This window comes from Rhincodon typus, chromosome 1, assembly GCF_021869965.1.
Source record: "Rhincodon typus isolate 14 chromosome 1, sRhiTyp1.1, whole genome shotgun sequence".
In the NCBI taxonomy this organism is placed as follows: Eukaryota; Metazoa; Chordata; class Chondrichthyes; order Orectolobiformes; family Rhincodontidae; genus Rhincodon; species Rhincodon typus.
Genome location: NC_063332.1, coordinates 166,390,886 through 166,409,709, shown reverse-complemented (window position 1 = coordinate 166,409,709; position 18,824 = coordinate 166,390,886). Strand labels below are relative to the sequence as shown.

Genomic DNA, 18,824 nt, shown 5'->3' with positions numbered 1-18,824 from the left:
CCCGAGTGCGCAGACTCGTGCAGCTGCGCGCGGTGGTTGGGCGAGGTGACAGCAAGGACACGCCCACATCACCATGACGACCAACCGCGCCGCTGCCGCCACCGGCGGCGTCTGATGGAGGCGGGATTTAGAGTGGGAGGGCAGGCCCTCGTGGAATGGAGGAGGCGGAGACACGGGCAAAGGCGGGGCATGTGAGGGGGCGGGGACGGTGGGGGGAAGGGCATAAAGAATAATGGGTGGGGCCATTGGGACAAAATGGGGCCGTCCCCTGTGGTGGGAGGGGATTTGAGAGGAGACTGGAGCAGGAGTCAGAGGATAAGGGGCGGTGACTGAGGTAAATGGGTGGGGCTTGTAGGTGCAGGGGGCGGGGCCTCACGGGGCAGTTGTTGTGGGGGTAAAGTAAAATGTAGACTCGATTAATCGGCCGCCGAGTGCTCGACCCAAGTACCGGTTTGACATTTAGCAGCAAGAACAAACGCTCTGCTTTTATTCTTTTCCACGTTACTGCAGACGGTCGCAAGGCGGATGGTGCCGGCGATACTTCTCGCAATATTTGTTGCCATCCTTCCTCGCTGGAATGGCGAGGGAGGACGAATCCTCACCAATCGAGTGGTGGGTGTTCGATTCGGGTTCCGATCACGTGGAGCGCGGGAAGATGGTGGATGAGGGAGCGATGGCGATCTGTGGTGGGAGCTTCTGAGGGACGGAGTAAACTCTCCTCAGGGTGTAGGGTAGCTCCCGCTCCTCTTTGACCCTGGTAATTGTGTGGTGTCGTTTTAGTGTGTGGAATGGATTCTGTGTTTGCTTCTAGTTTGCTGGCCTCAGCCGGCCCAGGGTTAAATTCACTTTCTGTTTGACTCCTTCTGCAGGGCAACGCCTGTATTGATTTAAACTGCACGTTTGACCTTTGTCGCAAGGGAGGGTAAAAATCTTGTGACAACTGCGCAGCGCATTGGTGAGACTGCACCTCGAAGACTTGTGTACGTTTCGATTTGGGAGAGGTGTAGTTACGTTATAAGCACCTCAGGGAGTTTTCATTCCGCTGATTTCTAAGATGAAGTGGGAGCGATGTAGCTTTTGCAGCATGGATAAAGGCACTTCGGCCTATTGTGTATTGTATCAAGTATCTATCTATGCTGAGATAGCAAGAACTGCCGATGCTGGAGTCGGAGATAACACAGTGTGAGCTGGAGGAAGACAGCAAGACAGGCAGCATCAGAGGAGCAAGAAAGCTGACGTTTCGGGTCGGGACCTTTCTTCAGAAATGGATCCCAACCCGAACATCAACTTTCCTGCTCCTCTGATGCTGCTTGGCCTGTGTTCCTCCAGCTCCACAGTGCTGTCTCTATCTAATTCTGATGCAATTTTCCAACTCGTGGCCTGTAACTTTTTATGCTGTGGCATATCAGTGCTCATCTAGCCTTTTAAGGAAGGGACACAGCTTAAAAAATAAGGGGTGTCCCATTTAACAGATGAAGAGTTTCTTTTCCTAGTGGGTCGTCATTCTCCACAACAGAGTAGCAGAGGTAGAACCATTACTTGCATCCAAGGTTATCATTTCAGGTTGAGTGACCTTTCCTTAGAACTAACGTTCTGGTTGCAAGAAGGGTCACTTGACTTGAAATGTTAACTCTGATTTTTATTTTGCAGAATTTCTCTCCGCAGATGCTGCCAGACCTGCTGAACTTTTCCAGCAGTTTCTATTTTTGTCTCTTGTTTACAGCATCTGCAGTTCTTTCGGTTTTTACTTATATTCAAGCTTGAGTTGGAAATTTTATTGGTTGACAAGGGAATTAAGGCACTGGCAAGAAAGTACTGTGAAGGCTGTGATCAACCCTGATCCAATTAGATGATAGAACAAGGCGGATGGGCTGAATGAGCTACTCCTGCTCCTGTTTCTTTTGTGACTAAAATCCCCAAGTCACCATACACTGACAATAAGTTCGGTTGTAGTCTTGTCACGCAATCATGGAATCGAATTCTACACATAATCCAGTACTGATGGAACACCAAACTATTAAAAATGCTGCTGTTCTGAAGAGATGTTTATTTTAGGCCTTGCATATCCTTTCATGTGAATGTGGTCCAATTAAATTTTATTGCCCCACTAAAGTCACTAATCCCAATTAGTTTACAATTATATCCCTGTTACGTGCAGAACTTTGCTGTATGCAAATTGGATGCTATTTCCTATTTTGTCACCTTGCTTTGAACATAATGCTCTGGCTGTAAAGCATCTTAGGATGTCCAGAAGGCGTGAAAGGCAATATAATAAGTGCAAATTTTTCTTTCTTGCTGGCTCTAGCAGGCAGTGGTAAAATTGGTCACTGCAAAACTGTTGGCCAAGTCTCCTGGACATAACAACAACTTTTGTGTACCAGGAATACTATGATCAGCAAATCTGTTGTCTTTCAGATCGATGCTAACACTCATCTCTCATCAGTGGGTTCTAATTTCACTTCTGAGTCTTCATTCAGCAGATTAATCGGGCTGTCATTTCATTGCAATGCAAAACTGTGAGTGTGCTGCACTCTCAGGAGTGCCATTTTTCAGACATGTGTTATGCTGGTTTCCTGTCTTTTATCCTCTGGTGAAAGTTAATAACTCTATAGCACTACTGTTGGCCAGGCCATAAGGATAAATTCCCCTTCTCTTTAAATTGTGCCTTGAAATCTTTGACGTTGAACTGTTGAGGTTTCGTTACTGTTTCATCTGAAAATGCCACCTTTAAGAGTGGAGAGCTAAAATGTCAGCCTTGATTTATGCTTGTTACTATCTGGAGTGGGACTCGCTATCATCTAGCAAAGACTTTAATTGCCACTTTCTTAATTATATAAATATGCAGTGCAGCATTTTTTTGAAGTTTGAGCCAGTTCTTAACATATACGATTTTTAGGAACTTGCAAAATAGCAATCAGGGCAATAGGTATTTACAGCACTTCCTGACAAGTGATTACATATAAATCCCCTGAAACTGAAGGTTTTGTAGGGGGGAAAGAAAAGTAATTTTATTGAAACTTAGTTCAGAATTAATGTTTCTCCATCAACCCTTTTCCCGAAAACCCATGCCACATCCTACTTTTTGTTCACTGTATATGTGACTTGGAAGGAATGACTATAATCACTGTGTAGAATGTAGTGCAGCTGATCAATTAAATATAGGGGAATGAAAAGTTATTGACTGAATAAAGAGGCATTTTAATTTATGAAATGCATTGAAGCCAAAGGCACAGTCAAGCCCAACTTCTGGAGCTGATTTCATGCAACAGAAATTCTTAGTTGCCACAAAACCGCCACTTATTTTGATTAGTACAAGATATATACTGTGTAATGATTTATGGATCCCCAGGGAGATGGTGGAAGTATTAGCATAATTTTTTTAAATGCAAATTTGGTTTCTTTCACAAATTAGCACATTGGTATACAGTGCAGTGTATTTGAGTAATTGGAGATGTGACATGCGGTGGATATAGTATATTTGGGACGAAAAGGGAACTTTAGACTTATGGCTGTTGAAGCTGACCATGACACTGTTTTCCTTGTCTCATGTCTGGGACTGTTCTGGGCTTATCGATAGAAATTATTTTCCTAGATTGCATAACAGCATCCCTATCGTTTTATAATGTGGTTACCAGGATCGTAGAAAGCAAGCTGGATGGACTGCGTTATTTTTTTTCTTGTCAAGCAATTGCTGTGTTCCTATTGTTTAGTAAATGCATGTGCATTACTAGGTTTCTCCCTACCCATGCTCATATTCTCAACCAACATGCTGTGGAGATTCATGTTCTGTATTTGGCATTTCTGTAGCTTTCTAAATGTCATATCAGTGGTTTCTCAGCCTTTTATGTTACTGCACTGACGGGCTGGCAGTAGATCCTGGTTAAGATGTTACCCTAAGTGAGTCAGAAGAATTATGGTGAATATTTTGCTGGCAATGGAGAAGAATAAGATTAGGGAGTTCCTTTCTGCTTGTATGGGTGAACATGGATCTCTGCACTGCATTTGTGGACCTGAGCAAGGCCTGCTCATGTTAGTCGTTCGGTCCTGTGGTACGTAATGGAAAAATTTGGCTGTCCACTGAAATTCATCACTGTGGTGTAAAAAATAACGTGTTTTTTAAAAAGTTTTTGTGTATTTATGATATTGGATTAAAAGACCTGTTTTAAAAATGAAGGATTGCTGAGGGATTGCAGCACTTTTCGAAAGCAAATAATATGATGTTCATTGTTAATGCTTTTTATGCACCTTGTCAAGCAGTAGTTAATGTGTAACAAAAACAGAACTGGATGGACACACTCAGCATGTTTGGCAACATCTTGCATCCAGTGACCCTTCTTCAGAATTGTCCTGAAGAAGGGTCACTGGACTTGAAACGTTAACTCTGCTTTCTCTCCACATTCGCTGCCAGATCGGCTGAGTTTCTCAAGCAATTTCTATATTTGTTTCAGATTTCCAGCATCAGCAGTTCTTTGTTCTATTTTAGTAGTTGACGTGTAGTTTTCAGATGAGCTGGAGCTGAGGGTTTACAAATGGAGAATTACTAAGCAACAAGCAGCTGGTTTGTCTAGACTCGTGACTCGTCGATGACTGAGGCCTTCTGCCTGTTAACGACTGTGATTGGCTCCCTGGTAGCTGAACAACTTGGGACTGTGAACAATGTAATGAGAACCCATCAGACCACTACCAACTCAAGCTGTCTCTTCTTTACAGTAAAAAGAAGCACTTGAAACAGGAAGAAAAATGTTTCATTTTTCCATCAGCAGTTATTGTAAGCTGCGACTTTTAATTAATAAGTCAGAGGCTTCTCGAGGTGTAAACCAGTCATCTTCTTCCTCCTGCAAACCAGTGAAAACACCTGCACAATCAAGACCAAGAAATAGTGTTCTGATCAGCACAAGAATCATCACAAGAACAACCGCTGACAACACGCTTGGACTTATTTTCTAATGCATGCAATAACTTTTGGCCTTGCATTACTTCAGTTTTCATTCTGTTGATTGTGTAATAACCTGATTCTTTCCTGAACCTGAAATTTCAGTCAATGACCAGAACTTGTCAACCATTCACTTATCTCACTGCACATTCTTTTGACTTTTCTATGTTGATGGGATATATGCAAGAATTGCCAGAGCAGGTGTAGCCTTTGGCCAAGATTGAGCATCAGTCTGGGAATGAAGAGGCATGAGTCTGTCTAACAAACAAAAAGTCTGTAGAACAGTGGTACTGCCTAGTTTGCTGTGCGCACGCAATACTTGGACTGTGTACCTGAGTCATGAAGTTCAACCACATTCATTTTGAGCTAACTTTGGGAACTTTTGAAAGTCAGTTGGTAGGAGAAAATACAAGACACTGAGGTGCTCAACTGAATTGGCATGCCAAGCAGATACATCGCACTGCGGTGGTCGTATCTGTGTTGAACTGGTCATTTAAGCTGGAGTGTTTGACACTCAGAGCAGATCTGTGGTGAGCTTGGGTCTGGGGTGCCCTCTCGTGATATTCAAAGGAGTGCTATAAAGACACACGAAAGACCTCTCTAAGGTGTTTTGCTATCAACTTTGACTCCTGGAAGAAGCTCACCCAGAAATGGAAAATGTAAGAGAAAATCCTGAGGCAGCAACTTGCTCAAAGCTCAATTATTCTGGTCCTATTTGCAACAGAGATTCCTTGGGGAAGGTTGCCCTTGTCAGTCACCGACACATCCGCCATAATCCTACCAAAGCTCTCGGATGGTGAAATTATCATTTAAGTCTTTAACAATGAGCAACATCAGTAACCCATTTAAATGTCTAGGTCTTGAGCACTGGTAACTGTCATAAATAACCATCTTTTGAAGTTTGGAATAAGTACAAATGAATATTGACTTGTCTTTGGGACATAATTAAGAAATCTGTTTGAGATAATGGAAAATATGTGGCCAAATTTGTAATGGCAACTCCATTATTACATGACAAAGCAAGCACATGAAATTTAATATTCTTGAAATCTGACATCAATTCTTTTGAGCTCACTGAAGGGTAGAAACTGATCACAGTATGAGTGTTTTAACTTACATGTGTTTGCCAGATTCTTTCCCTAAGTTTTTTACTTCTAGGATCTGCTGTTTTCGATGGAAAACAAAAATTTTTTTTTGTGTCTCAGCAGAAAATCTTGAAAAAGATGCATTAAGTGGTGAGAAGATGACTGATCAGGAGCGTAAATTACCAGAATGGATGGCATCAGAAGAAATTAAAGAAGCTGCAAGTCAACAAAAGGTGTTCAGGAATAATTGACAAGTTTTCTTCCCCTTTTGTTTTTGCACAACTGCATTGTTTGAAAGATAAGACCTATCCACTTTGAATTTAGTTTGGGCAGATATTAATAGATGTGCAGGTTAGGTGGATTGGCCATGCTAAATTGCCCATAGTGTCCAGGGATGAGCAGGCTAGGTGGATTAGCCATGGGAAATGCAGGGATAGGGTAGGGAGGTGGGTCTGGGTGGGATGGTGTTTGGAGGGGCAATGTGAACTCGATGGGCTTCCACACTGTAGAGATTCAATGATTCTAATGACTTGTTGCATTATGGTAGAGGAGACTGCTGAAGCCATTAACTCCATTTTGGCTCTGTAGAATGATTAGTCAGTCTTGTTTTCCCAGCACTATTCTGATAGTCATGCAAGTTTACACAACTATGCCAATACAATTTCCTTTTTGAAATCATTGCTGAACTAAGCAAAAATGATTAATGTTTCTTCCTAGTTCATTTTTATTATCTTATCCTGTTCCTATTCCATCATCCTATTATTGTAAACCTTGACCACATTTTCCCTGCTCGTGTCTGCTTTAGTCATCTGTCTTTCCACCCCTTGCTATGTTCATTTACATCCTCTCCCACATCTAATTGACTTTCTTCTGAACTGTACAGCTTTATCTCACCATTGAGTGACTTGCAAAGAATCATGTTCTAGTACACAAGGGCAGAAATTTAGTGCGACTGGAAGAGAACTATTTATGCAACTGCCCACAGTTTTTGGCTAATTCCCTAGCAACTGCACTATAAAGTTTGGAGTCTATACTGGGCCAAATTGCTTCACAACCATGAATTTCTCCTCTTCTAATGGAAGAAGCAGACACCTTTTTCCCTAGGCATTTGTTACTGCTCTTTATACGAGGTGCTGTTTGAGTGAAGAAAATGGGCTAGAGTTAACTGACCTTGCAGTGTGAAAACAACTTGGAGTCTCTCCTTTTGGCAATTTACAAGCCAGTTACAGCAGCTCAATAGGCAACTGTAGTAAAAAGCTTGCTCTGTGAGAGGGGATATCTCCACACTGCTGGGTATGGTTTTGTTGGAGGCCATGACAAGTAGGTGTCCATTTAAAAACAGAAGGGGGAAATAAATCCTTTTCTTGTGTTCAAGGTTTCTTGTATAAAGAAAAATGCTCTGGAGGACAAACTTCCCTTCTTGGAGTTTCCTGGGTCCATTGTATGCAGTTACGAAGCAAATGACTGTTCTTTCCTATCAGAAGATTTAAGGTAAGATTTCTGAAAGTGATCAATATTTTTTCATATGTCTAAGCTGAATAATCCTATGTTTCTTGCATATTAGTTTGAATGAAACACAACGATTGGTACTTAACAACTAGGAGATGATCCAAGGTTTGGCTAACCAGGAGCTACTCGATCTCATGACCTAGTGATATCAGTCAAAATGTGACATTTCCTCATTGAAATTAAAACAATATCTTGGGTGCAGCTATCGTGTGACTACTGTAATTATTGTTTCAGTTGTTAGCTAGTGTCACACTGGTGCAGGTCTGGGATCAAGTTTCTTTTTGGTCCTCTTAGTTGTGAGCATTGAGTGTGTGACCAGAAGAGGGATAAATAACAAGTGTGTGTGTCAGAAATAATTGTGCAACTTGCTCCTTCATTCTGTCCCATCACCAAAAAAAAACTATTTCTTGTATCAATAAGAAGCAGTCCTGGATGTTAATAATTGTAATTTTGTGCACTGTCAGAATTGGTGATAAAAAAGGAAATACCTATATATGAATGTTGGTTATACGTTCTAACAGTTTATATTTTCAAAGATTAGGTCCAATGGATGAGTTTCTCACTTTCTAGATTTTTAAAATTTTGCATGTTTAATATTTACAGAATATAAATGTCAGCGTTTTTAAAATTTTGCACATTTGTTTATTTTAGGTCTTCTGTTGCAAAGGAATCAGCCATTGGATTTGATATAGAGTGGCCTCCAACATATATAAAGGGCAAGGTTGGAAAAGTTGCACTTATTCAGCTGTGTGCTTCTGAGAAAAAGTGCTACTTGTTCCATATCTCTTCCATGTCAGGTTAGAGTCTGATGTATTTTTATTCCTTCATTTTTTCCCCCTCCCTGTCATGAATGCAAGTGGGAGGGTGTGGCAGCCTTTTAGTTGCACAAAAGTAACATTGTATCATATTTTTCCCTTTTCTCGTTCTGATGAAAAGTCCTTCATTTGAAATGCTAACTCTTTCTCTCTCCATGGCTGCTAATTTCACTAATGTGTGGCATTGTTCACCAAGTTTAAACACGGTGAGAGAATAACGTGTGTACCTCAAGATAGGGTGGGAAAATAATCTGTTAGATCTCACTGAGAGGGTGCAAGGTTTTACTCTTCTCCAACATGTAGCAGTGGTGTCACCTGCAGCTAACCTCACGTTTGTGAAATACATTGGGCCTTTTTTTTTGGAGATGGATAAAAGCAATGCATAATTGGTTATGAGGTCTCATTCTTGGTAATAATAGGGACACTTTTGACATCAGTAGTGATAGTTCTAGTTCATTTCTCTTGTTGACTCTGTCTGCAGAATGGAACTTCCAAAAAAGATTTTATTCTTGAAAGATATTGAATGACCAGAACCCTTGAAAAATCCTTGTGGATTCTAGGCAGTTCTTTGTCATTTACCAAATGAGTTGTCTGTATTGATGACATAAGTTTGGTTTTAGGATTTCCAAGTGGACTGAAAAGGTTGCTAGAAGATGAAGCAATTAAAAAGGTTGGTGTTGGAATTGATGGAGACCATTGGAAGCTAATGAGAGACTGTGACATTAAACTCAGAGGTTTTGTGGAATTAACCGACATGGCTAATCAAAAGGTAAAATATTATTAATTTATGCATCTTACTGTGGGCTAAAATGACACTGACTCAAGATTTGGGATCTTCTGAGTGCAGGGATGATTCACTAAATGAATTGTGAGCCAGGCAGATGTCTTTTAAGGAATGTATTTTAAGAATTTGGATTTTACTGTAGAAACCAGTGGTACTTGTAACAGTGAGATAGTAGGAACTGCCGATGCTGGAGAATCTGAGATAACAAGGTGTAGAGCTGGATGAACACAGCAGGCCAGGCAGCATCAGAGGAGCAGGAAAGCTGACGTTTCAGGTCTGGACCCTTCTTCAGAAATGGGGGCGGGGAAGGGGACTCTGAAATAAATAGAGAGACGGGGAATCCCCTTCCCCTCCCCCATTTCTAAAGAAGGGTCCAGACCTGAAACGTCCGCTTTCCTGCTCCTCTGCTGCCTGGCCTGCTGTGTTCATCCAGCTCAGTACTTGTAACAGTAACAGTAACAGCTCCAGATCAAAAAAAGGCACTTCATGTACATTCTAATGTGACCTATTCAAGTACAGCAAAATTTTCACTAACCGGCACCGCCTATGGGACTAAGTAACAGAAATGTAATGTAGGGGGTATACCCATCATTGTTTTACTTTATTTATAGCACAAATCACTTAAATAAGGATGCAACTTTGCCTTAAATAAAACTTAGCAGCAGAGAACCTTCTCACTTGCACCCTCAACTGACTACTCAGACATCGTGGTAAATTGCAGTATTTGGGGAGAAATTGATTCGATATTAAATCAATTGATATTTTGTATGGCCATTCAGTTGAACACAAGTATATCTACATTGAGATAAATATATTCTAAAACTATTATAATTGGATAGAATAATACAGTAAACTTTGTGGTAATTGAGACTGCCAGTTCATAATGTGCCGGCGAAAACAAAGTTTGCTTTATTCCAATGCTCATATCCCTTTATAAAGTGATGATTCTTCTAAAGTAACACTGTTTTTAAGCTTCGTTTCCTTTGACCTCACTGATTCCAATTCCTGCCAGATTTTATTACTGTGGTGAAGTCAGCTAAAATGCTTCCTTTTAGTGGAAAATAAATGCTTCCTCTTAGTTACAAAGGTGGCACAACAACAAACATTTATTCACAAAAAATGTCATATCTCATGCCTTGCATGTCTTCATGACATCCAGAAGTGTATTAAAGCCAGTGCAATATGTTTGAAGTCTAGTGTCTGTTTTATATAGGCAGACAGACAAGGAAACCAATTTTTAAGGTTTTGGAGTAGATCTGTAGCTCGGGTTGTGGGTGTTGAGGTTGGTTGGCTCGCCGAGCTGGCTTCTTGTTCTGCAGACGTTTCGTTACTGTGCTTGGTAACATCCTCAGTGCAGCCTCTGATGAAGCGTTGGTGTGTTTTCCCGCCTGGTTTTTAAACTCTGGGGTCTGTTGCGATGGATTGCCTCACTTCCGGGTTTCCTCCGTAGTGGAATGTATATGGGGTCGAGTTCAATGTGTTTATTAATAGCATGCTTCATGGAGTGCCATGCTTCCAGGAACACATACCGACCAGTACAAACTGACCCGACACCACAACTAGGCAACAAAATCCTATACACGCTACAAAGACTTAAACAAACAGGACAGATCAACAAAACGGACTTCTTAAGAATGAAACCCGAAGGAACCAACACAACCTGATTCTATGGCCTCCCTAAAGTGCACAAACCAGAAGTCCCCCTCAGACCCATAGTCTCCCTACCAGGCACTCCATCACACAGATTAACCAGAGAACTACAAAGAAGACTCTAGCACCTAGTCAACAAATCACCCCACTCCATCCACTCAGCTCAAGAATTCCTCAACTCCATCAAAGACATAAAAATAGAGGACGAAGAGACCATGATATCGTTTGATGTCACCGCCCTATTGACATCAATAGACATACGACTAGCAAGGGAAACAATGACAACACTACTTGAACAGGAACATGACCCCAGTGAAACCGTCTCCAAGGACAACGTGCTTAAACTACTGGACCTATGCCTGACCACCCACTTCACCTTCAACAGCCAAACATATGAGCAAATCAACAGGACACCCATGGGATCGCCTATCTCTGGACTCATAGCAGAAGCAGTGATGCAAAGACTGGAAAGGACTGCCCTTCCACAAATCCAACCTAAACTACGGATACGCTACGTAGGTGACACCTTTGTCATCATCAAACGGGCCAAATTAGATGAGTCACACAAACTCTTAAACAACAACCTCACCGGAATAAAATTCTCCAGCGAGGAGGAGAAGAACAAACAACTCCCATTCCTGGACGTCATGGTAGAGTGCAAGACAAATGGGGAACTGCAAACGAAAGTACACCGTAAAGCCACACACAGACCATGTATTGAACTTCAATAGTAACCATCCCAGCACACACAAACGAAGCTACACGCGAACACTATTTAAAAGGGCAACAACATGCTGCAGCAGCATAGAACTACGCCAAGAGGAGGAGGAATACCTCTTCCAAGTAAGCAAGGATAATGGATATCCAAAGAACTGGGTCAGGAGATGCCTACAGGAACAGCATCAGAAAGATTCTACACTCCCCGACACACTCATCACACTACCCTACATCAGGAACACATCAGAACTCGCCACAAGACTTCTACGACCGCTGGGCATCAGAGTGGCACACAAGCCCACATCAACCCTACGACAAGTGCTCACCCAAATTAAAGACCCACTCCCCGCCATGGACAGGACCAATGTCATCTACAAAATCCCCTGCAGAGACTGCGAGAAACACTACATCGGACAAACAGGACGGAAACTAACGACAAGAGTACATGAACGCCAACTGGCTACAAAAAGACATGACCAATACTCAGTCATCTTAATCCACATGGACAAGGAGAACCACGACTTCGACTGGGACAACACCAAGATCCTGGGACAGGCTACGCAGAGACAAGCACGAGAATTCCTTGAAGCATGGCACTCCACGAAGCATGCTATTAATAAACACATTGAACTCGACCCCATATACATTCCACTACGGAGGAAACCCAGAAGTGAGGCAATCCATCGCAACGGACCCCAGAGTTTAAAAACCGGGTGGGAAAACATACCAACGCTTCATCACAGGCTGCACTGAGGATGTTACCAAGCACGGTAATGAAACATCTGCAGAACAAGAAACCAGCTTGGCGAGCCAACCAACCTCAATGAAACCAATTTTACATACAGCAAAGACCCTTTGCGTGTTGGGCTAATGGATAACTGTTGTCAGGGCTTTGGGAAAACTCTATTGTTCCTTCTCTCAATGTGACATGGGATGTTTACTAGACAGAAGGTTTGACAGTTTCATTTGAACTATGCCATCTTTACCAATGTACACATCGCTCAGATTCCTAGTTGCTGTAACAACATGCACGTTTACTTGCATGCATGCTGTTGTCTTTTTTTCTTTTTATTCACACATGGGACGTGGTGTCACTGGCTAGGCCAGCATTTATTGCACATCCTTAATTACCCTGGAGAAGGTGGTGATGAATTGGCTTCTTGAACAGCTGAAATTCCAGGGGAGCAAGGCTACCTACAGCACATTTCGGGAAGGGTGTTGCAGTATTTTGACCGGCAACAGTGAAGGAACTTTCTTAGAACTTGAATTGGACTCCGAGGCAGGGGTGCTGCTGCTGTCGCAAGACCTCCATCCTTAGTAGAACTTGATCGTAAAGAGGGAGCAGTCACTTTGAGGGTGTACTGTAGACCCCTAAACCTCAGGGAGTGATAGAAAGACAGATATGTCAGCAAATCTCAGCAGTGTAAAAATAATATGATAATGATAGTAGTGGATTTCGACTTCCCCAGTGTTAACTGAGACAAATGTGAAAAGCTTAGAGGGGGAGGAATGTTTAAACTGTGTCCAGGAGAGCTTTTTAAGCCAGCATATAGAAAGACCGATAAGAGGGTTAGTGCTGGACTTAATTTATGGAACAAAGCCAGGCAAGTGATAGATGAAGTTGTGGGGGAGGATTTCAATGCTAGTGAACATAATTCAGTAAGATTTAAGGTAATTATTGATGAAGACAAAGGTAGACCAGAAATAAAGGTTCAAAATTGGGGGAATGGCCGATTTTTGAATAAGATAAAAGCGAATCTGGCCAAAGTGGATCAGAAGTTGTTATTTGAAGAAAAATCCACACCAGCAGAGTGGGAGACTTTCAAAAGAGTAATAGCATGAATTCAGGCCAACATGTTTCTATGTGTGAAGGGTAAGATCAACAAATCCAGAGATCTCTGGATATTGAGTGATGGTCAAGCATGGATCAGGTTTTAAAAAGAAAGGAAGGTTATGGTAGTTACCAAATGCTCAAAAGAACAAATGCCCTAGAGGAGAATAGAAAGTGTTGGGGATTGCTTTAGAAAGAAATTAGGAGTGCACAGTGGGGGCATGAGGATAACACTGGCACATAATGTTAAGGAAAGCCTAAAGCGGTTTAGTAAGTATATTAGGGGCAAGAGAATAACCAGGGAAAGACTAGGGCCTGTCAGGAACCAAAGCAGTATGTCGTGTTGACAGAAGATATGGCTGCGGTTTCAAAAGAGTACTTCGCATCCATAGTCAATGTAGAGAAGGATAATATTGGTGTAGAAATTGGTGATAGTGTCTTTTATATATTGAATGAATCAGCATTGAGAGAGAGGATGTTTTAGTATTTTTAAATACTAAAAAATGCTTGCAAGTGGATAAACCCCCAGGTCCAGATAAGATGTATCACAGGATGCAGTGGGGGGTAAGGGAGGAGATTGCAGAGGCTCTGACGTGAATTTTCATATCTTCTCTAGCCATAGGATGGGTGTCACAGGACTGGAAGACAGATAATTTGGTAGAATTATTTAAGGGTGACAGAGATAAACCAGAAAACTCCAGGCCAATGAGCCTAATATTTGTGGCAGGGAGACTATTGGGAAAATGCTGACGTACAGAATTAATCTCTACTTAGAGAGGCAAGGATTAATCAAGGATAGTCAGCATGGCTTCGTAAGGAGGTGAGCATGTCGAACAAATTTGCTTGAATTTTTTTGAGGCGGTGACAGTAAATATGTTGTTAAATTATTTCCATTAAACCTGCTCTTTAGGAAACACAAGACTCTAACTTACACACTTTTAAGTTTTTAAAGCTAGTTAATGACAGTACTGGATTGTTGTGGATCTTTGTGATCGTCTGAGCCGATAGTATTTCAATCCAATAGTTTGTTGTAATACTTCAGGTTTAGTATTGAGACTACCTGTAACAAACATCAAAGGGCTGCTTCTTTAAAAGCTTTTAAAAATCCTGTCTTCTCGAACATTGTAATTGAATTTTTAATGCCAACAAGATGTTATAATCTAATAGCTCCAGGATATAATTCAATACGTCCATTTCCTTTCAATATCAGTTTTTAATTTACAGAGAGGCAATTGGCACTGTTGCCATAACCTCTCATTTAAGAGTAATCATTCGGTTGTACAGAGCTGGAGTATTGCTGAAAAACTACACATTTTACTGAAGCTTTTTGTCTTGTGTGCAAGATTAAAAAGCTTTGACAAAGTCATTTATTGGCAGTGTTATGTAAAAATGCCATCTGACCTGCACTTTTTCAGCATTTCTTTTGCTCTTATATAAAAATCTGATTTTTTTTTTGATGCCCAATGGCATACTTTTCCTCTCAAAGCTTGTGCCACATTATTAAAGTTGGTTCATATCTTCTTTCTTAAGGCTAACCTGAATTAGATGTTATGTTACAAAGTCTGTTGAGAGATTTGTTCTGGTTCTGAAACTTGTTCTGCTGTGGTACAACTTAGCTGAAATGTGCAGAGAAGTGGAGTTTGAATGGATTGGTGCAGCAGCTCTGTGGGAAACAGCTCTGGAAGGATGCATCTGTCCGTTGCAGTGACTGGGATACATTTCCACTAAGTGTTGAGCAACAGCGTTATGCAGCTACTGATGCCTACGTATGTATGTTTCAGTTATAAATACCCTAGCCCTGTAATACTATTAATCAACTTTTTATTAATTTTAAAAAGTGCTTTGAATTAAGCACTTTGTAACTCAATATAACTTGTACCAATAATTGGTTGTTAATTTGTCTTTCATGTATTTATAAATAAGAACAGAGATATAGTGAAGCTTAATGATGATGCTGTGCTGCTGGAACAGTACCAAGGTATTCAGTCCCTGTAGCCCTTCAGTTAAATCATGGATGATCTGTATCCTAATTCCATCTTGGTTCTATCATACTTAATGCCATTACCAAACAAAAATCTATCAGTCCTGTTAGCAAAATTTTCCATTGATCACCAGCCTCAACAACTTTTTGTTTTGGTGGGTGGGGTTTCTAGAATTTTTATTTTGTCCTCAATCAACATGCCCTTGATCTTTGCTTTGATGGGGAAGCATTGTGGAGAAGTTGGGCTCTTCCTTATGGTGAGATTGGAGTCTGAATTGGCCAACTGGTGTTCCTGCACACCTTGACAATATGATATGAATTGAGCCATAGACATTGATTGGTTTACCTGATGGCTTACTTGTCAGTACTGGTATTGGAGAGCATTGGAAAGTAAATGGAGGAAAGCAATATCATTTTTATTTTTAAAAGCAGCGTAGCTGCGGCCAGAATTGTTCATGTGTTGAGATTTCAATGGCAGTTGTGGGCCAGATCGCAAGCCATGGTCCTCACCAGAGTGAGGGAAAGAAAATTGAGGACTGAGAGCACAGAATTGGCTGCCCTCTCATACCTTCAAACAGCTGGCTTCAGAGTAACACACTGGAAGGTTGGTTCCCAATTAAATAAGTGCCAACTTGGCCATGATATAGTGTACTCATAACACAGTGCTATTGTTCAGATATAATTTGGAAATTCAGAAGATTCAATCACACTTATGACTTACTCCAGAGAATATTTTGGAGCCCTGTAGTGAGCCTCATCTCTGCCAGGGATTAGTTGCTTTGTATATTTCTCTAAAATAGAATTCTTATTGCATAATGTATTGGCATTTTGGGTTTGTGTGCATCACTCCAAGTGGTGTGTTTTGATTTCTTTTGATATGTCGCTCAAAACAGCATATCATCTTGTCAGGAAGGTAATTTAGTACTGCATTTGTTTTCAGAAAAGCCGCTGCGACAGTGTTTTGAAATTGACTGAAGATTGCACTGACTTACGTTTTCTCTTTCTCCAGGCTGGTTTTCTAATTTATGAAAAATTGAACACTCTGGATGTGAACAGAGGAAAACTGGTTCTTAGTAACGATGGTACGTTGTGCTTAGTTTGGATAAGTTCCCCAAATGATGTGTAACTTGGTAACGGGAATCACTTTAAGCTTGCTCAGTTCCATTATAACATTGGGAAGGAATTTCTTGGAGCTGGCACTGTTTTTTTTTCCCACTGTGTAATTTAGCTCTCTTGTGAACTATCGTTGCTAGCAGCTGCTTTTGCACACTCCAGTGGGATTTGAAGAGCATGGTGCTCTTTTCTCACCTTGTCTTTTCAATGTGTTAGATTGTTATTACATTTGTCAAAAAATAACGTTTTGGATTTAAATTACACAAAAGCACTGAATTTTTTTATTTACATCGAATTTCTTTTAAAAAATCTCTTTCTTTAGTTGTGGTTAAAACCTGCAAAATTAGTCACCGTCTTTTGGTCATTGTAATAAATACCTCTCGGGTTTATCACTATACTAGATTGGTAGGTTATGCAACCGTTGCAAAGCAGTCTTGTGCTTTGACAATCTGTGCCACCAAGCTGCCACATACCAATTCACTTACAGTATTTATGAAACAAACAAATATAGAAAATATTGGAGGAACTCCGGTTTAATGGCATCTGTGCAGAGAAAACAGACTTAACGTTTTGAGTCCAATGACCCTTTTCAAAACATAAAATGATGTATGAACAAGTGTTGCTGTAATCAAATTAAGAATATTCGCAATGGATCTGTAATTATGTTTTGTGCCACAGTTCATTTTAAAAGACCTGACAACTTGTTCCCTTTCTCTAGATGTTGCTACTTCTCTGGTTGACAATGTGAGAGAGTAGCGTAGAGTGGTTATTTCTTTCAGTGGGGAGCTATCTGAACTTCATTCCTTTAGTGCTGCCTATGTGGCAACTCTCCTTCCACCACTCACCTGTTGGTGCTATTTATGTGGATCATTAGCTAGGTGCGCACAAACAACCTATTAACCTTGAAGTGTATTTGGGACTTGGGTTTACAACAATACTACCCACTGCAGAATTTTCATGAGGAATCACTGAATGGAGGTCTTGAATTTCTTCTGGGGAAGTAGAAAATGGTGAATATTGACCACACCTTTTTAATAGCTAGTTTCAGAGAGCTATTTGGAAAAGCCAGGATAGTGTTTTAGTGCAGGTGGCAGTTGGAAATGGAAAAGAAGAAAATTGAAAATACCATGTGGCAGTCAAGCCCCTAATGCATGAAGTTGATTGGACAGTTTGTCATCTTGTGCTATCTGCTCACTGGCTTTAAGTTCTCCAGTAGTAACTGTATTCCTCTATCTAAAGTGAAATTCTTTTTTTAATGGATTATCAGAGCATCATAATGGTTGTTTGCTCAGTAGCAAGACCACCATATGTTTAGTGTAGGCATTCCCAAATCAACAGCTTATAATTCAGATCATATACTAAACCCTGCATGTATTGTAGCACCTGAAATGGGCACTTTGTCCCACAGTGCTATTTGAATGATCGGGCAGGAGTTGAGTTTTGCTGCTTTTGAAGTTCCCACTTATTCCCCTAAGAATAAAGATATTAGATAATTGCACCAAATGTTGACAGGCAAAAATTTTTAACTTCACATGTGGGTGTGATATCTGCCAACTAATGACTATTTTCTGTGTTTCAGATCAGAAATTGCAGCCTTCCTTTTATTTAAGGTCTAATCTGATCTCTCTTGCCTGTGATATGCAGAAACTAGCTGATATTGTTCCTGATTCCTACGTTAGTGGTGTACAGAGGTTAGTGATGAGCACTTAATGGGATGCAATTTATGATAATCTGCTAATCATAGTGTCATTTTCTTTACATCTAAACAAACACAAATCCCTGCTTTAAACAATATTTTAGATTGAGATTGAGCTTCAGCTTCTGTTGTCTATCAATGATTTAATGGCTGTTCCTGAAAGTTAACCTTGGCTTTAATTGAGAGTTGCAGTATTCACTGCATGGCCTGAGGCTGAATCTGGCTCACGTGTTTTTCCTGTGACCTTTACTGCACTGCTCTGCGCTATAATTTTGCATCGTATTATGATTGGGGTCTTTCATTCTTCCTTATCCGAGATCGCAGTGACATTTGTTAAGTGGAGACTGGCCAGACAGTCTTGGGATCGACAACAGGGCTAAATGACATGTGCACGTGTTTTTTCCTTGCATTTGCTCGATGATTGTATCCTAAGCAGTGTGCACCAAATCCCCACTAGTACCTCCACCGAAGACTGTAAAATAATAGTGGAAAAACCCATCACTCTGCACCCTCCTTAATGGCATTGTGGGTCTGCCAGCAGTGCATGGACTGCAGTGGCTCAAGAAGGCAACTCTCCACCGCCTTTCAAGAGCAACTTGGGATGGGTAATTAATGGCCCAGCCAGTGATGCCCACATCCCACAAGTGAATAAAAAAAATCCTTCCCCAAAAGGCTCTTACACTACCCCTCGACCTCTGCTACATCTGTCC

At 41.0% G+C, this 18,824-nt stretch overlaps 1 protein-coding gene across 6 annotated transcripts in view; it reads left to right on the top strand.

The window, feature by feature from the left end:
* The first annotated feature begins 315 nt into the window (after positions 1–315).
* Positions 316–18,824, top strand: part of wrn (WRN RecQ like helicase) — a 101,843-nt gene continuing 83,334 nt past the window's right edge. For 3 of the 6 annotated variants that reach the window (XM_048595412.1, XM_048595422.1, XM_048595381.1), the window contains exons 1-8: positions 642–757; positions 6,142–6,251; positions 7,394–7,509; positions 8,179–8,324; positions 8,963–9,111; positions 14,941–15,090; positions 16,315–16,387; positions 17,998–18,109. In XM_048595412.1, coding sequence (XP_048451369.1) covers positions 6,177–6,251; positions 7,394–7,509; positions 8,179–8,324; positions 8,963–9,111; positions 14,941–15,090; positions 16,315–16,387; positions 17,998–18,109 — 821 coding nt within the window. In that variant the 5' untranslated portion in view covers positions 642–757; positions 6,142–6,176. Of the gene's footprint in view, positions 335–522; positions 613–641; positions 758–6,138; positions 6,252–7,393; positions 7,510–8,178; positions 8,325–8,962; positions 9,112–14,940; positions 15,091–16,314; positions 16,388–17,997; positions 18,110–18,824 lie in introns of those variants that run through there. The other 3 variants (XM_048595404.1, XM_048595397.1, XM_048595390.1) reach the window with 3 other exon arrangements.